The sequence below is a fragment of the Patiria miniata genome, unplaced genomic scaffold (assembly GCF_015706575.1).
Source record: "Patiria miniata isolate m_02_andy unplaced genomic scaffold, ASM1570657v1 HiC_scaffold_24, whole genome shotgun sequence".
Classification (NCBI taxonomy): Eukaryota; Metazoa; Echinodermata; class Asteroidea; order Valvatida; family Asterinidae; genus Patiria; species Patiria miniata.
Window position 1 is genome coordinate 9762221 of NW_024037063.1, and position 15776 is coordinate 9777996.

The 15776-nt window shown below is 37.0% G+C and overlaps 2 protein-coding genes across 2 annotated transcripts; both read left to right on the forward strand.

Moving 5' to 3' along the window:
- Window positions 1–842: 842 nt before the first annotated feature.
- LOC119732636 lies at window positions 843–4818 on the forward strand. The gene is made up of 7 exons (XM_038206258.1): window positions 843–1382; window positions 1845–1978; window positions 2290–2416; window positions 3013–3139; window positions 3513–3669; window positions 4009–4241; window positions 4736–4818. The coding sequence occupies exons 1-7, from the start codon at window positions 1086–1088 to the stop codon at window positions 4816–4818; spliced, it is 1158 nt and encodes a 385-aa protein (XP_038062186.1). The 5' UTR covers window positions 843–1085.
- Window positions 4819–5493: 675 nt separating this feature from the next.
- LOC119732635 lies at window positions 5494–15436 on the forward strand. The gene is made up of 15 exons (XM_038206257.1): window positions 5494–5748; window positions 6129–6246; window positions 6925–7079; window positions 7855–8004; window positions 8249–8278; window positions 8495–8536; window positions 8929–8976; window positions 9617–9682; window positions 10150–10281; window positions 11828–11927; window positions 12565–12598; window positions 12816–12897; window positions 13173–13224; window positions 13731–13834; window positions 14581–15436. The coding sequence occupies exons 1-15, from the start codon at window positions 5524–5526 to the stop codon at window positions 14692–14694; spliced, it is 1452 nt and encodes a 483-aa protein (XP_038062185.1). The 5' UTR covers window positions 5494–5523; the 3' UTR covers window positions 14695–15436.
- Window positions 15437–15776: the final 340 nt, after the last annotated feature.

Consider the following 15776-nt stretch of genomic DNA (forward strand, 5'->3'; position numbering starts at 1 on the left):
AGTTTTGGCCAGCTCCCCTTCTTGACTAGCGTTGTGCCTATGGTGCGAACGACCTGAATTTCCCACAATTTTTTTTACGAATTATCGAACGTAAAAATATTGACAATAATTAAGGTAGGTTTTATTCACTTTTTGTGGCCATTTTGTGTATAGCTTTTTTAGTGCAATGGAAATAGTTCAGGCTAAAACTTCGCATATAATTGAATACCCCATTCAATCTGCATAAACAAAATTGGCAAAAAAAAAAAAAATTTCCGACCGACCGACCCTATTTTTGAAAGGCATGTAATCGGAAGCAGAACTATTCTTTTTTTTGGCCTTACCCAAGACAGTTTACCCATTCCTCTTACATGGTTGGACTTAAACGGATGATAAACATGGCTGGCTGAACTTTTCCAGTGTAACATGAAATTAGGACTCTTATCAAGTGTCTTTTACCGTTTTATTGGTTGAATCAGGGGTGTGAAATCTCAGCTTTAAAGCTGATTTCAGCTTTTTTTGTTTCGGATTTCAGCTTTTTTTCCTCACTGGCTGTGTACAAAAGTATAGGAGATTTCCAAAGTTTAGCTTTTTTACACCTTTTCAACTGCTTTCAGCTATTTTTTTATCAGTGGTCGCTCACATCCCTGTTGAATGTTCACAATCCTCACGTAGGCATGCGCAATACTACCAGTGAGTCAGTATTTTATATTGCAAACGTCATCATACATATACATGTGACGCGCATCCGCCAATCTCCACAAAAGGAGTTGTTTATGACTTATTCCCGAGCTTGGCACTCTGATTAATTAGCTTGAGGGGTGTTAAGAAAACCTTGAAGCAAAATGGTTGAACTTTTTTTTTTATCTGAAAATCTTTGATTTTTTTATTGAAAATGTATTTATGAATGCGAATATATATTTGCTTGGTCAGTATTGATCACTCTATTTGAAACTGGTTGGAGCCTGGTCTGTACTGGTCAGATGCTGATATTAATTGTCTGTGCATGCTTTTATCATGCTCGTTAAACTAAAATGTAAATTCAATTAATTATTTGATTTAACTATACATTATCTTGCCATTTTTTTCTCCTTTCTGTACAGGCAATGTCTATATTCAGGAAAATGACTGGAGAGGAGCAGTGTGATGTGGAATCTGATCAGCAAAGTCTCGATGGTGGCCAATCTGACCAGGGTGGGAGTGATGAAGATTTGTTTTCGAGTTGTGAGGAAGATGAGGAACCTGATTCGGCATCGAATGTGGAAGGCGACGACCCATCAGATCAGCCAGGTGATGCGTCAGATAGGTCTTCTGAGTCAGATGACAGCGCATTTGAGCCGGAGGTTGAAATGTCAGAGAGCAAAACCTCACCAAAGAATGATGCCAGAAAGAGCTACAAGCCAGTAAGAGTATTATGATATGTTTTGTTTCTGTACTTGAGCTCTCAAATTGGAAATGTTCAGATTTGTGATGCAAGTATAATGTTGGTTAATCTGAAGAACTTTGATAAGTTGTAGACATTGAACAGTACCAGAAATCGTATGTATTTATAATTTTGTTGGTACTTTTTTTTATAATTTCCAATGTGTCAAAATATCACAAACATTTCCCAAATCCGTTTAAAGATGCATGTATAATCAATTCACAGAAATAAATCGGTATAACTGAATATTTGCTGATTCAGGCCAACTTTTCGCGGGAAGGCTGCCACCAAAAGCTTTTGTAAGTTTTAGAGAAAACTGACTTTTCATAGACAAAATAAGATACCGTAAACATTATGACCAAAATGTATCTGCTGTACCACTCTAGTTTTACAGTGGCTTTGATGCATGTTTCAAGTAAATATTAACTGTTCATTTAAATAGGGTCAGCGATATGCAAGGAAATGCCCGCTGTGTGTAAACAGCAGGTACAAGTACCTGTCTCAACACCTGCAGAGAACTCACCAACTCAAATCAAAGGACAAAAGGATGCGGATGCTCGGCAAGGCTAGAGAAAGGTAAACAGATTTCCTAAATAAAAATCGTGCAAAACTAAAAATATTCATTGTACACTAACACATAGTATCAATTTTTGTAAAGATCTGCCATGCTGTCTCAATCTTCAAGCAAGCCCGAAAAGTGTATCCTGATTGGTTGATCCAACAACCTGAACTACATATTACCCTTCAAGTCAATAGTGCAGATCGACCCACAAGCTAGAGAAAGGTCAAAGGACTTCCAAGTACAAAAACGTCCCTTCCACTGATAAAGAAATCAATTGCAAACACTCATTTTTAATTTATAATTTCCTTTTTCATTCATGACAAAGGGAGCCTATAAATCATGGGCCAAGTCCAAAGAAACGCCGACGTACGTACCCATGCCCGGTGAAAGGTTGCCACCAAAGGGGACTGAAAAGACCGGACCTCCACATCCGCAACCTACACAACGTCAAGGTAAAACTTCACTTCTGCAGTATAAAACTGACACAAGTCTTGACAATTTAAGAGTATTACAAAATTGGGGCTGATGAAATGCCACCTATTTGTAAGGCCAAAGCAAAAGTCTTTGGTTTCTGGTATGGAGCTTGCCCCAAAAGTAGTGCGGCGACGGGGCTTTTTTTTTTTTTTTCTTGTTTTTTCTTCAAATGTCGGTTGATGACTGCAAATGATGCCCAACTAAATTTAGTGCAAAATGTATGGAAGCCCAGAAAGGTCACACAAAGCTTATACTCGATCGGAACCCAATCTAAAAACACGTTAAAATTGTGCAGCACCAGGATTCCAGTCAAACCAGTGAGTTTGGCGGTTTTGAGACATCATCTTACATTAAAAAAACCTTTTTAATTAAGGCGCATGGCTACGGCGATGTGCGCGCATACCAGAAACTGGAGACTTTTTGTTTTGCCTAATCATAACTTGAGATGTCTTTTGTTTGACATTAAAAAAAAACAAATGCAAAAACGCCCCTGCCTGCAGAATCAAAATTATTCAGAGATTTGTCTTCAGCAAATGTTACTTCTATAACCAAGTAATTCTACCATGTTTTACAGTTGAAGAGCACTCTTTACCGAAATCTCAAGAGTCGTCTAGCTCAATATCGGCAGAAGCGTCGTGAAAAGAAGACCAATCTGCCGAATGATTCTACGACAGATGTACATGTGCCTGTCACGTGCCATGGTAACAATTTTTTATAATGTTTGTTATAGCATGTCTTGGATATCTTTATTACAGAGCCTTTCATGTCACGGTATCCATAATAAAATAAAAAGTTAATTAAGCTGACTCTCATTGAAATCTATGCACACATACTTTTATCATAAGCTTCCATTGTCTTGCGGGTGTACAACCCAGCATGAGACTTACTGTCTAGTGTGGGGATAAGACATTTTGAGATGTTCCAGGCCATTATATTATCAGCACACAGTCAATCTCAAGACAGAGAATGCTTACCCTGGCAGTACTCATCAGTGAGTGTGTCTACTTTAATGTAGAAGTATAGAAAATTTGCAATTGTATTCACAATTTGCTGTTTTTTTTGTTTTGCCGGCAGATGTTGTGAACAATTTTCATAAGTACATAGCAGCCACGAAAGCATGTACGCGTCAAGGAAAAGCATACGCAAAGAACATCACAAGAAATCTGCAGCTGCTTAAAGATGCGATGGGTTGCTCATATGCACAAATGCTACACCCATCAATGCCTGAAAAGTAAGCAATATAACTTGTAACATTAAAACTGATGAGTGTGTGTACCGACATAGCATGAACATTTGGGTATCCGTTCGTGTAATGTTATTCGTTTGTGACACGTTTGCCGTAAGTATCATTTGTTAGCGGTGCGCTGGCCTTCTAGGAATAATTTTGAACCTGTTCAAAATTTTGAGCGGGCAACAACGTAGTGATCAATATGCTATGAGTATTTGCTGTGTGAATGTTTCATTCATGTTAACGGAGATGCATAATCAATTAAGTCACTGAGAATAATTTCACAAGTCAGGAAAAAATCTATTGATGACAATTGAAAGTAGTGTTGTTCACCTCAATTAGGATGATGGTGACCCTTGCTGCCAACGGCAAGCAACCAAAGACGATCAGCAATTACCTGTTTGCTCTGAAGCGGTTCTGCCACTTTCTTACCATATATGATGACCAGGCTACGTCCGTCTTGAAAGTCCGCCCCTCTGTCATCGTCAAGACACAGACAGTAGTGGATGATTTCATGAGAAGCACTAGATCAGGCATTATTGCCCGCCAGTCTCAGGTTAAATCACAGATTGGTGGTGAGTACTTTGAATATAAAATCAAATGTTTTAATTGCATAATTAATTGAAGAGGATGTACACACATGTGGAGACTCCTGTTTTTGTATATTTTGGAGTTCAAAACTAAACCCCTACATTGAACCATGGCTCATTACACTTCAGTGCAATGCCGCATATTCATCCTTTTTTTTTGTAAGTCAAAATTTCTGAAATGTACATTATGATGCAGTTACATTTTTAGAAAAAAAAATATGCCTTAAGCAGTTATGAAGTCATTCAAATTGTTCCAATATATTTGAAACTGCTGGTGATATATTGATCTGCATGTTTTAATTTGCATTTTAATTTGCATTGTTTAATATATATGAAGACACAAACCTAGGAAATATTGTCATTATAATGTGAAATGTCAAAAGAAAGTGTTGATTGTCAGCTCCCTCTCTGTTTTCAAGAATATGCTGGAAATTGTAATTACGTTGCTTGATCCTTACAATATCTGCACATTATTCCAGATCTCATCATTGATGGCAAATACATAACCGATTTCCTGGAGAAGGCGGAATCTGAACTGCAGCAGTTGTGTAGGTCAGGTTAGTCAAGTTGTATGTTTTTTCCATTGATTAACAAGTCGGAGAATCTTGTCAAGAAAAAGGAGTTAATAAATATCTTGAGTTGAGAGATCAAAAACTGTGTAAATCCACAATTTCATCAAAAAGTAGTACAAGACACTCCACTTGCATGGTGCATGTGCTATGAGTTCTAACTAAATTACACCACAGATGTCGCAAGCCAATATTTGAGATTTGAGAAAGCATATATTAATTGCTTGTTTTATTGAGAAATGAATTGGACCGATTAATTTATATCATATAATAGTGTATTAATGTTTATTAGGCAGTGGTTTAAAAATTGTGAAAACTTGTGATGCAACAGAGATGCTTTGAGAGGAAAAATTAGATTGGTCTGAAATGTCCTTATTGCCAAAAAAACGATTAAGAATTCATGAGTAAAAACAATGACTTGTCCCTTTTGGTATCGGAAGAAATGTTCAATGCCAAATGAAAAGTAAGACATATAGTCATCAACGTGAGTATGCAGGCACAAGCAATACATATTGGCTGATTTTGGAAGACAGGAATTACAAGTATATGAAAAAAAACAATATTGATAATCATTTGTATATGAAAAGAAATATTAATAATCATTTGTGTAACATTAAAAATGATTTATTAATAACCTCAACATACACTTCACTACTTGGCATGGCAGGAGTTAACTTTGAGTTTATGTATAATCAGGTATGTACACTAACAGAAATTGTTGTTTTAATCTTATTTTCTCAAAAGAGTTATCAAGCCAGTTGACGTGGTCACTGGTGAAGCGAATACGCAATCTCATCATCATGAAAATCATCCTGAGCCAGGCCCCACGTGCGGGGGTAATACAGAACGCTACGCTGGGGCAATTCCTTGACAGGACACGGCATGTCGCTCCCGAGACATTCGAAGATGTCTACACAATCAAAGTAAGTTATACAGGATCAATGCAAAACTTACAAGATTAAATATTCATTTTTGTAGTTATCAAACTATTTTTCCCCAACAGTGTCATTCTTTCAAAGAGGTGAAAATAACCTTGTGTAGTGTTGAATGCTTATAGTCAACCTGAGTGCATAATTTGTCATTAATTGAAGCACATTCCTATCACTTGATGGGAATATTGATTGATTATCTAAACAAACTGGTATGTTCAGGCCATGTATAACAAATACACTCCATCAAAAAAAGAAAGTCCCCACCCCCCTTCCAATACTTTTTGTCTTACTCAAAAACTTAAAGCACCTCTTTTTGGTTGAGTGTATTAATCGAGATTTGCATATACATATATCATGTGTCTTTCTTCTAGGTCACCAAGCACAAGACAGAGAGACTTGGACCGGCGACAGTTATCCTTGATGAAGCACTAGAAAAACAACTCTGCTTCTACGTACGCTATGCTCGGCCAAGCTCACTTGGGTGTCCGGGTAAGAGTCAGTATTTCCCAATTCCACTCAACTGTCAAGTGGCAAAGTACAGTACAATAAATGTCAAGTGAAGAGCAAGGACTTCCAAATTTACTGCAGAGTCAGGTTAAATTCCTGAATATTCAAGACATGCGAATGATTTAAACTCTTTGCTGAGTTACATTATTACAAAGTTACACAGTTACAAACGCGGGTTTTGACATCCGTTGATTTGGATTTTCTTTTATTTATATAATCAAGCTAATCAAGTTGTCTGGACATAATAGGAAATGTATAAGATCATTTCCGTTATTTTGTTTTGTTGCAAGACATCCATATGAGTCAACTGAGCTTTGAGGTAGCTAAACTTACCACTGAACCACAGGCTATAGACCTGGTGTAGGCGGACTTGAAAGCATGATATCTGACTGGGCCAACAAATTTAAATGCACAAGACATTTTGATTATGGTTCTTAATATGAGATCATTTTAGAGAAAATTCTTGCCTTAAAGACTTGCATAAAATAGGAAAACTCTAAGCATGATGATGCATGTCACTGCGCAGGAGAAATATCAAATTAGCCGGAGGCAACAACTTAAACCTCATAATGTAATTAATTCTGGAACAACTATAATGAACCCTATTTCTGGAAAAACTAATAAATTCCATTTGAAAACTTTCCTATTGACAATTATCAGAAGGTATCATCAAGAACCGAGATGCCCCCTTGTTTTTGGGTACACACGGAGCCTGCATCTACAAGGTATCCCGAGTGGCCGATGATACCTGGAAATCTATGGGGATGCCGGGCAAGTGCGGGGCCACCATACTGAGGAAGACTGCAGCAACCAAGGTGTGTGTTTGTGGCAGACTAAGTCTGCTTTGTTGCTCGTTGGGCTGCTTGAACACATGTTGACTTTTCCTCCTCGTGAAGAAAAGCAGTTTAACATCTTAAAGAACTCAAAGGTTGAGTAGCCCATTTGCAACTTTCCATAAGAAGCTCTACCAAATTGGTGTTTAAAAAAACCAAAAAACAAGACTTGCTGTAAAGATCGTAATTAATAGCACAAAACTTCATGTCTTCTGGCATGCTGTCTTTTCAAAGAAAACAACAAAATACATCATTCCCAAGGTGATTGGTGATTGTTTCATAATTTATTAAATCAAGTAGGTGTAAAACATATCAAAAACTTTTTTGATCCCAATTTAGTTTGCATGCAAACTTTTGCATTTAAGGATTTTAATATACTGCTTCAGATATTTAGTGTTCTTTTCTTTCAAGTTGGCAATAACAGTTTCTCTGGAAATGGGTCATTTTACTTTCAAACTGTATAGTGGAATTAGAAAAAGTTCATGCACACTTTAAGAAATGCCATACTTTTTGCAATATTTCCAACCAATTAAAAGTGCAGGCCTTATAATTTGGTCTTTTACCGGCTTTATCATCACTTTCACAAAAGTTTCTACATTGCACTCGGTGGTTGGTCAATCAGAAGATGCTAAGTGTGCACTCTCACTTGTTTCATTCTGAAGCATATCTTTCAACTACAGTTTAGTTGCATGGTGATTGCAAAATAGTACTTGTGTAATTGTTCAAGTCCCTTAAAAAATAAACCCTGGTGTTGCAGGCTGTTGGAGAACTGAAACAAAGAGATGCTGATCAAGTGGCTGAGCTCATGGCACACCAGCCCGCTACGCAACATGCGTACTACGTGGCCGCGCAGGACACAAGGGATAAGATCAGAGCTTGCAGCTTGCTTGCAACTGTCCTCCGTAAGGTATGGTGGGAGAACAACGTTAATATACAATATGTATGCCTGATGTTTTAAATTAAGTAGACTATGTCAAATATTTTTGCATAAATAAACATTCAGTGAACAAATAATCTGGCCCTGTTTTTATAATGAATAGAAAAAAAGAAACAAATGTTAAATATTTTGTATAAAACAGATAGTTATCTGGCTGTATAATGCATAAAAACTAGTTGTGATTCTTTAATTTTGTTTAATTTGGTTTTCTTAGGAGGGTGTTGCAGGGACAGCGACCGTGGAAGTAAGTATTTTGAAATGCATATTAAGCCTTAATTTGAGCTACAGTATTTCAACTTCACAGGACCAAAAATACATAACCGAATCACGGGATAAAATATAAAGGACAATCACAAAATAAAGGAATGGCATGTCCTGATATCAATCTGATCAAGTTCTTTAATAATAAAGGTAAAAAATCCAAAAGTATTTGTTTGTGTCTTTGCCTACTAAATTGCAGAATAACCCACCCACTGAGATCTCTGAGATATCTGTCTGCCAGGTAAGTCAAGTTTGACTAGTCCATTTGTTAGGCTTTTGTTAATGCATAATGAAGTTCCAGCTATAACTTGCACAGTAACATGATCGCTGATTATAGAGTCATAGAAAATGGAACAACTTGTCTAAAAGTTTAATGAATTTTTAAGTTTATGTGCATATGTGCCTAACAGTCTAGCTTAGTCAAGAATTTCGTTTTGTAAATACCTGTAATCATGGACTCAATATTTTACAATACCTTTAAAACTCCAAATTCACCTAACCTGAAATAATTACAGATTGCATTTTACTGTATTTTCCACGTGAAGATAATGCAGAAAGAAAATGCCTTATTATCCAGTATTCAGAACAGTATCACAATTATTATTTGTTTTGTCTTTGCCAACTAAATTGCAGAATAACCAACCTGCTGATGATGAGGTGTCTCAGCATTCTAGCTGCCAGGTAAGTCAAGTTTGATTAGTCCATTTATTTGACTTTTGTTTCAGAAGAAGTAGAAGTACCAGCTATAACTTGCACAGTGACATGATAACTTGCACCTGACCTAAAGTAATAATAGTTCTTATACTGCATTTTCCATGTGAAGGCAATGTAAAAAAAAATGGCCTTATGAATTATCCATTACTCGGAAAAGTATCACAATTGTTTGGTGTTCTGAGAGTGCTGAGTATTGTTAGGACTTTTTTGTTATTTTATATATCTGCCCAAGTACGTGCACACACATTGCATATTTGCTTTAAGTGTCACAACAACCGTTCATTAAGATTTTGTTCACACTTTCCCGTTTACAGTTGCCCGTGTACAATCTATCAACTGATGCTACCGGGGTTCACTTTTGAGGGGCCACATGGGACATGCACCATTTTTGCATAGGGGCACTGAATATATGTATTTTACATAGATATATACTTGTGTGCAATATAATACGGTACAGTATTTAAAAAAGAAGGAAGGGGCTGATTTACCCTTAAACGTTTCCTGTTTGTAACATCCCTCTATACTCAACTTTGCACACCTTGAATTTGTCTGTTCTTGGTTGTAAATGTGTTGCTGAACATTATTGTTCCATTTGGTCAAATTGTAGGTTGATGAGAGCCCAAGTAGTACTAGTGGTCACTCGCAGCCAGAGCCAGTTATGTCTGCACACTCCGTAAGTTCTTTATTTTGTAATTCAACCTTTCTTTTCGATGTTTATTGGCCAAGAATAGATAGGAAGCAAATACATATTTCCTTGGCCAAAAGTGAATGATGAATTTATTAGTGGGGGCAGAGTATGATACCATCATCAGTCCTTCATTCCGGTATGCGTCAATTGACCCCCTCAAGCTTGGTGGTCCAAGTGGTAAGATGTCTGCACTAGTAAACAGGAGGTCATTGGTTCGAGTCCCACTCGAGTAATCTTTGATCATATCTCTAGCTCTCAGACAACACTGCCTTATCGATAATACAACAGTACAAGGGAATACTTGATTTTATTATTTTCAGCATTTCTTGTCCAGAAGTGCATGTAAATTTATCAGTGGTCGTTCAATCTTGCAACTGTTTAAATTCCACATTTGCCAATGTAGAACTGGATAAATTGTTTCCATAATTTTAAAGTATAATCTTTTTTCCCAGCTGCTGGCCTTCTATGGAAAGACGGTAAAACAACATCCACAGACAATCTTTTCTGAAAAAGATAAAGCGTTGTTTCTACAGAAATTCCACTCTGTCAAAGAACGCGAACCAGGGGCTGCCCTGACAAGAGTGGTGAGTTACAGTGTATAGAACTTGGTCCAAAAAACATGCCCTACTTTTGATCCTTAAAGGGAATGTATAACATTTGCTTTTGCTGCAATATTCAGAAATAAATGGATTTGGAGGATTAGTATGTTATAGCAAATATTGTTAACATGACTTGTTTCACGTTTTGGGCTTGTAGATGTTGGAAAAACCAAGAAAACCATTCATGTTCTTGTAGTCTGGTTCCCTGCCCAACTTAAGATGAAACGGAGAATTTAGAGACTTTGGGGAATTGTAAGATCAGAGAGTCAGTCTAGTAGGCTTCACAGTTGTGTAATCAATTGCAAAGAAAACACAGAATAACTAATTATGAAAACTTAGGAGCAGTTTTGAAAATAAGCCAGTTTTCTCCAACGCTGGTCAGCCGACCAGCGTTGGAAAAATACCATTTTTCTTGAAAATGTCAGCACACCAGGAGCCACGATTTTACAGGATGCTTTAGACTGTCGATCCCTAACAATCCAGCAAGGTATTTTGTGATAATTTGATCATTTCGTTTTGTAATGTTTGCAAATGTTGTATCTTCCCTTTAATAACCCTTTTGTTTTCCAGTGTAATTCAAGCAGAATTTCAGATCATGTACACAAGGCATGACAAATTTTGTGGAGCTTGCCACATTCAACATGGCAGCCACCATTGTCCATACAGCACTGGAAATGGGGCTGAAGCCATGTGCTGAGGTTTGAAGCAGGATTACCCCTGATGATGTCCGTGCAAACAATTGACAACAATCAAGGAGGTGTGTATTGACATCAGGGGTGATCTGTATTCCTTCAGAAGCTTCCGGCCCCAGCACGGGCTTCAGTCCCGTTTCCAGTGCTAGTATGGACAATGGTGAATGCCAAGTAAAAAATGGCAAATTCTGAGAGTATTTTTTTCATAAGGCATTTAAATATCACCCTCTCGCACAAAACATATTATTTTATTATCCATGTTGCTTAAAATCATGCATGAAGAAAAAGCATGGACAAGTTGTTCAGTTGGTTTTATTACCACTGCAGTCAATTTCAATGCTCAAAGTAGACACAAACGGGTGTGTTAATTGTTTGGTTTGGTTTGGTTTGGTTTAATCATACATATACATGCTTTCTGTTATGATGCATTAAAGCCCATAATTAAGTCAAAAACATGTAAAGGAAAATAGATACGGGGAACTAAAGGGCATAAAAAGGAACAAAATGACATAAATGAACATAATCAAAAGTAATCATAAGAGCAATCAATCCCTTAAAGTAATCACTAGTCCATTCAGCCTACCACACTTTTTTTGCATGTATGCATCAAATGAACTTTTGCAGACTATAATCACATGGTGCTTCACTTAGAGCATTAATTTTGTGTTGATAGGCCGTGACATCTGTCATACCACTGCACAATTTTGTGTTTCACAGAATTCTTTTTTTATGGGGATCAGAGCAGGGGAAAGTGAACAAAATGTGAATACGGAGGGTACATAAGTTGCTTGAGATGCTTTGTAATGCAAGGTTTTCACTGAAAATATTGGAATTTTTAGGCAGATGTTATCCTCGAAGATGAACATTTGAGGAAGAAATTTAAGAGGAAGCAAGTGGCAGACAAGCTGCGAAGCATGCTTGAGATTTTGGCCAAAAAAGGTATGGTATTTTGCCAAAAAAATTCTTCAAACTCGCATTGAAATAATCAGCTTTGCTAAACAAAAATCAAGGAAATATAGGGAAATGTTCCATTTCTTGATGTAGGCAATGTTTCCCGTGCATTCATTCAGAAACACTGTAATGTTCAATTCTGCGCACCTTTTAATAGGTTCCTGAGAAGTGCCAAGGTTATTTATTAGGCGCTGTACATCAAGGCCCTTATTTATAAAAAAAACTAGATAAAATTAATTGAAGCTTCAAATTGCATTGAAGAAAACAAAAATAATTAAGAGCACAAGCATTAACGATTGGTACCAAGACCAAATCACAAGTTCACAGTAAATATACATTTCCATTCAATAAGCAAATGAGTTTGACAGTTTGAATTAGTTGACTTTAATACCTTGTTTGTAACATAATTTTGTTTGACACTGTCGACTTGAGCTTCAGTTCTTGTTCTTTTGTCTTGTATGTGCGACGATTGAGTTAAACCTAACGTTCATATTAGCTCCAAAATGAGTTAAACTTGAAATGTTTTGAAACATGCATGCTGGCTCCAGATCTTTGCATTTAATTTAAAACTATTGTAGGCTGTCAGTATTTTAATTACAATGAGTTAATTTTTATCTTTTTATAGAGTCTGCCCAAAATGCGACCAACAAAACTAAATGGTAAGTAACTGATTTGTAAACATGCAGTTAAATTTAGGCTTATGACTGTATCACATTTAAATCAGTCTTATATATCACAAGACATTGTCATTTAATCAGCTGTGCGATCATGCTTTTACTTGTGTGATTGTCTTGGCAGTGTTCAATTTCTTTATGCACTCCTCTTTTTTTAATACTTCAATTAATATTTAAGCCTCTCTTTAATTTTCAACCGCAGTCCCACAAAGCTGACAGATGATCAACTTACGGACCACATACTGAGGGAAAAGAAGTACCTGCGGAACATCTTTGAAGGCAAGGTGAGCAGGCTGTAGTGATACCAAACTTTTTAAAGTTTCATTAAACAAATTCACCTGCACATGAGTAAAATAGAAATGTGTGGTAGATAATTTGCCATTTACCGTTAATTGATTTTGTTCGTCTTTTGTTTGAACATAACATTGCAAATCACAAGTTAAGTGTCAGGTCACATGTCCTGGATTTCAGTTATGTAACTTGGGCTGCTTGAGATAGGCGCAACATGAACATTAAGGGACACATGATTACATTTGCTTATATGAAACTTTTATTGCAGGACGTGGCATGCAAGCGCCATAGGCGCTTCAAGCAAGGGAGACGATCTAGAGGTGTGTTTATTCATTCAGTGTAACATTTTTTTTTTCTGTACAACCACTGCCAAAACAGAACATCTTCATTAAGGGAAATCAAAGGAAAATTGATTATAGACAAAAAAGTAAGTAAGTTGTTATTGTCCTTCTTGCTCCTGTTCTTACCTCGTCAAAATAAAAAAAATACAGAGAAACTATTTAGAACACAAGCATAAACCATGAAAAGAAACACATATAGAGAAGAATAACTTACTGTTGTTAAGACAAAAACAACTTACAAAGAGAAAGTGCACAGTAAGCCAAGAATAACAATACGTCCATTTTGAATAGGATTGTTAGTTAGAGGCAAATTGGATAGATTTTACGCTCAAAAGCTACTAGGCAGTTAACAGAGTTTGTGTGGAAAAATCTTGTACAGGACCAAAACCTAGCATTGCTGTTCACGTTGGCCACTATTAAACTATTTGGTCAGTGTAGACCATTTCTGGAAATATAATAATATTGCTCATTTTATTCATATGCAGAAGAACTTCAGTATGAAACCACAAAAGGCCCATTCACCGATGAGCAGTATGAGCTGGCAGCGGATGTGTTGGTGAAGACATTTTGCCCCAATAATGAGACCGAGGTTAGTATTGTAGTAGGGTTTACTCTAAGATCTAAATTTAATTCAATTGTGTATGCGCGGTTTTCGAGCCAATATTTTAGGGGGGGGGGTAGGTAGAGTTAATATTTGGGGGGGGGGGGCTAGGGACTTCCCACGTGACATCACCTTCACCTAACTTTCACTTTCGCTATTTCCTTTTTATTAATTGCATTTTGGGGGCAAGATATATAATTTTGGGGGTAAAGCCCCCCTCCCCCGGGCCCCTTCCTTAGAACCGCACATGATTTAAATTTGCTCCTGTTTTTTATCAATCTTGCATATTGAGCAGTGCCTTCAAAAAAGTTTTATGACCTAATAACTTTTTAACAAAAAAAATACAAAATGAACCTAACATTTTTGAAATTACGTCTTTATTTTTTAGGGACTTCTACATGCAGTGATGATAAAAGAAATACAGATTTAAATTTGTTTCTCTGAAATAAAAACCAATACAGTGGTAAATGTGCTTTTCTTGGCACATGTTTTTCCATGTGTCCTATAGTATCTGGCATCCTGTAATTTAGAAGACATTTTGACATTTTGTAACAACAGGGTACTACTGGTCGAGCTTGATAAAAAAGGGTTTGCCCTAGCATTCTCAGGTTTTTTTTGTGTAGTTGAGCTTAAAGTACTATGGAAGGTTGTGATGAACATTATTGTTAACAAATTGCATTCAAAACAAGTGGTCTCAGTGGTTCTAATTTTCCACTCTTTGTGCTCATTTTCAGCGTGTGGACTATGTCCTGAAAGTGCTCCTGCCAGAGGCACTGATTCGGGTTGCAGAACGCCATCTGGATGTAAGCCATGAGGAGGCAGAGCAACTATTCATTAACAGCAGTTAAGCGTTAGTGTTCCTGGTTTGAATTCGGCCTTGCAATGCGTCAAGACACGAACTAGTCTTTCCCAATGGTTAGTGTTGGACAGTTTGACTTCATACATTATTAAAATGAAAAATGTTTTGATGTTTTTTCTTGATCCGGGTTTTTAATTCTGGGGACAAATATATGCTTGGCCAGTTTTAATCAAGTATATTTAATATTTACAAGATTCTTGTAAGTTTGCAGTACGCCCCTGCGAAACTATCTGTGACAATACTCTTGTAAGTTTGCAATGTATTTGTCTGAAGCTGGCCAAGTATATATCTATTTCCATTCATAAACAGCTTTCTGGATAATGTTTGCATTTACCAAAGATTAGTACTTGATTAAGTGGTCCTATAGATTCAGCTGCGGCCTGCAAAATTGTCGTTGAAGTCTTGTGGTTGCAAATCAGTGTAAGAAGCTTAGTCTTGGCCTGCAATATGGTTTTAAAAGTTGTGGTCTTGAGGCCCACAACATGATCTTGGAAGCCCTGGTCATGGCCGCAAATCTGTAATTTTGAACTTTATGAACTTGTTAGGCTTGGGTAAGACTGAAACTCAGTGTGAGAAGCCTTAGTTGTGCCTTCAACTTTGTCTTGCCTCAGGTCCTTTGAATTACAAACTGAATATTGTTGAAATTTGTGAACTTGTTAGGCTTGGGTAAGACTGAAACTCAGTATGAGAAGCCTTGGTTGTGCCTGCAACTTTGTCTTGCCTCAGGCCCTTTGAATTACAAACTGAATATTGTTGAAATTTGTGAACTTGTTAGGCTTGGGTAAGACTGAAACTCAATGTGAGAAGCCTTGGTTGTGCCTGCAACTTTGTCTTGCCTCAGGTTACTTTGAATTAAAAATAAACTGAATATTGTTGAAATTTGTGAACTTGTTAGGCTTGGGTAAGACTGAAACTCAGTGTGAGAAGCCTTGGTTGTGCCTGCAACTTTGTCTTGCCTCAGGTTACTTTGAATTACAAACTGAATATTGTTGAAATTTGTGAACTTGTTAGGCTTGGGTAAGACTGAAACTCAATGTGAGAAGCCTTGGTTGTGCCTGCAACTTTGTCTTG

Excerpts from the sequence above, each read along its gene's own strand:
- LOC119732636 (XM_038206258.1), top strand. The coding sequence starts at position 1,086 with ATGTCTATATTCAGGAAAATGACTGGAGAGGAGCAGTGTGATGTGGAA. Across the intron at positions 3,140-3,512 it reads TGTGCCTGTCACGTGCCATG|ATGTTGTGAACAATTTTCAT; the intron begins GTAACAATTTTT and ends TTTTGCCGGCAG. Across the intron at positions 4,242-4,735 it reads GGTTAAATCACAGATTGGTG|ATCTCATCATTGATGGCAAA; the intron begins GTGAGTACTTTG and ends ACATTATTCCAG.
- LOC119732635 (XM_038206257.1), top strand. The coding sequence starts at position 5,524 with ATGTACACTAACAGAAATTGTTGTTTTAATCTTATTTTCTCAAAAGAG. Across the intron at positions 7,080-7,854 it reads GGAAGACTGCAGCAACCAAG|GCTGTTGGAGAACTGAAACA; the intron begins GTGTGTGTTTGT and ends CTGGTGTTGCAG. Across the intron at positions 8,537-8,928 it reads CTGAGATATCTGTCTGCCAG|AATAACCAACCTGCTGATGA; the intron begins GTAAGTCAAGTT and ends ACTAAATTGCAG.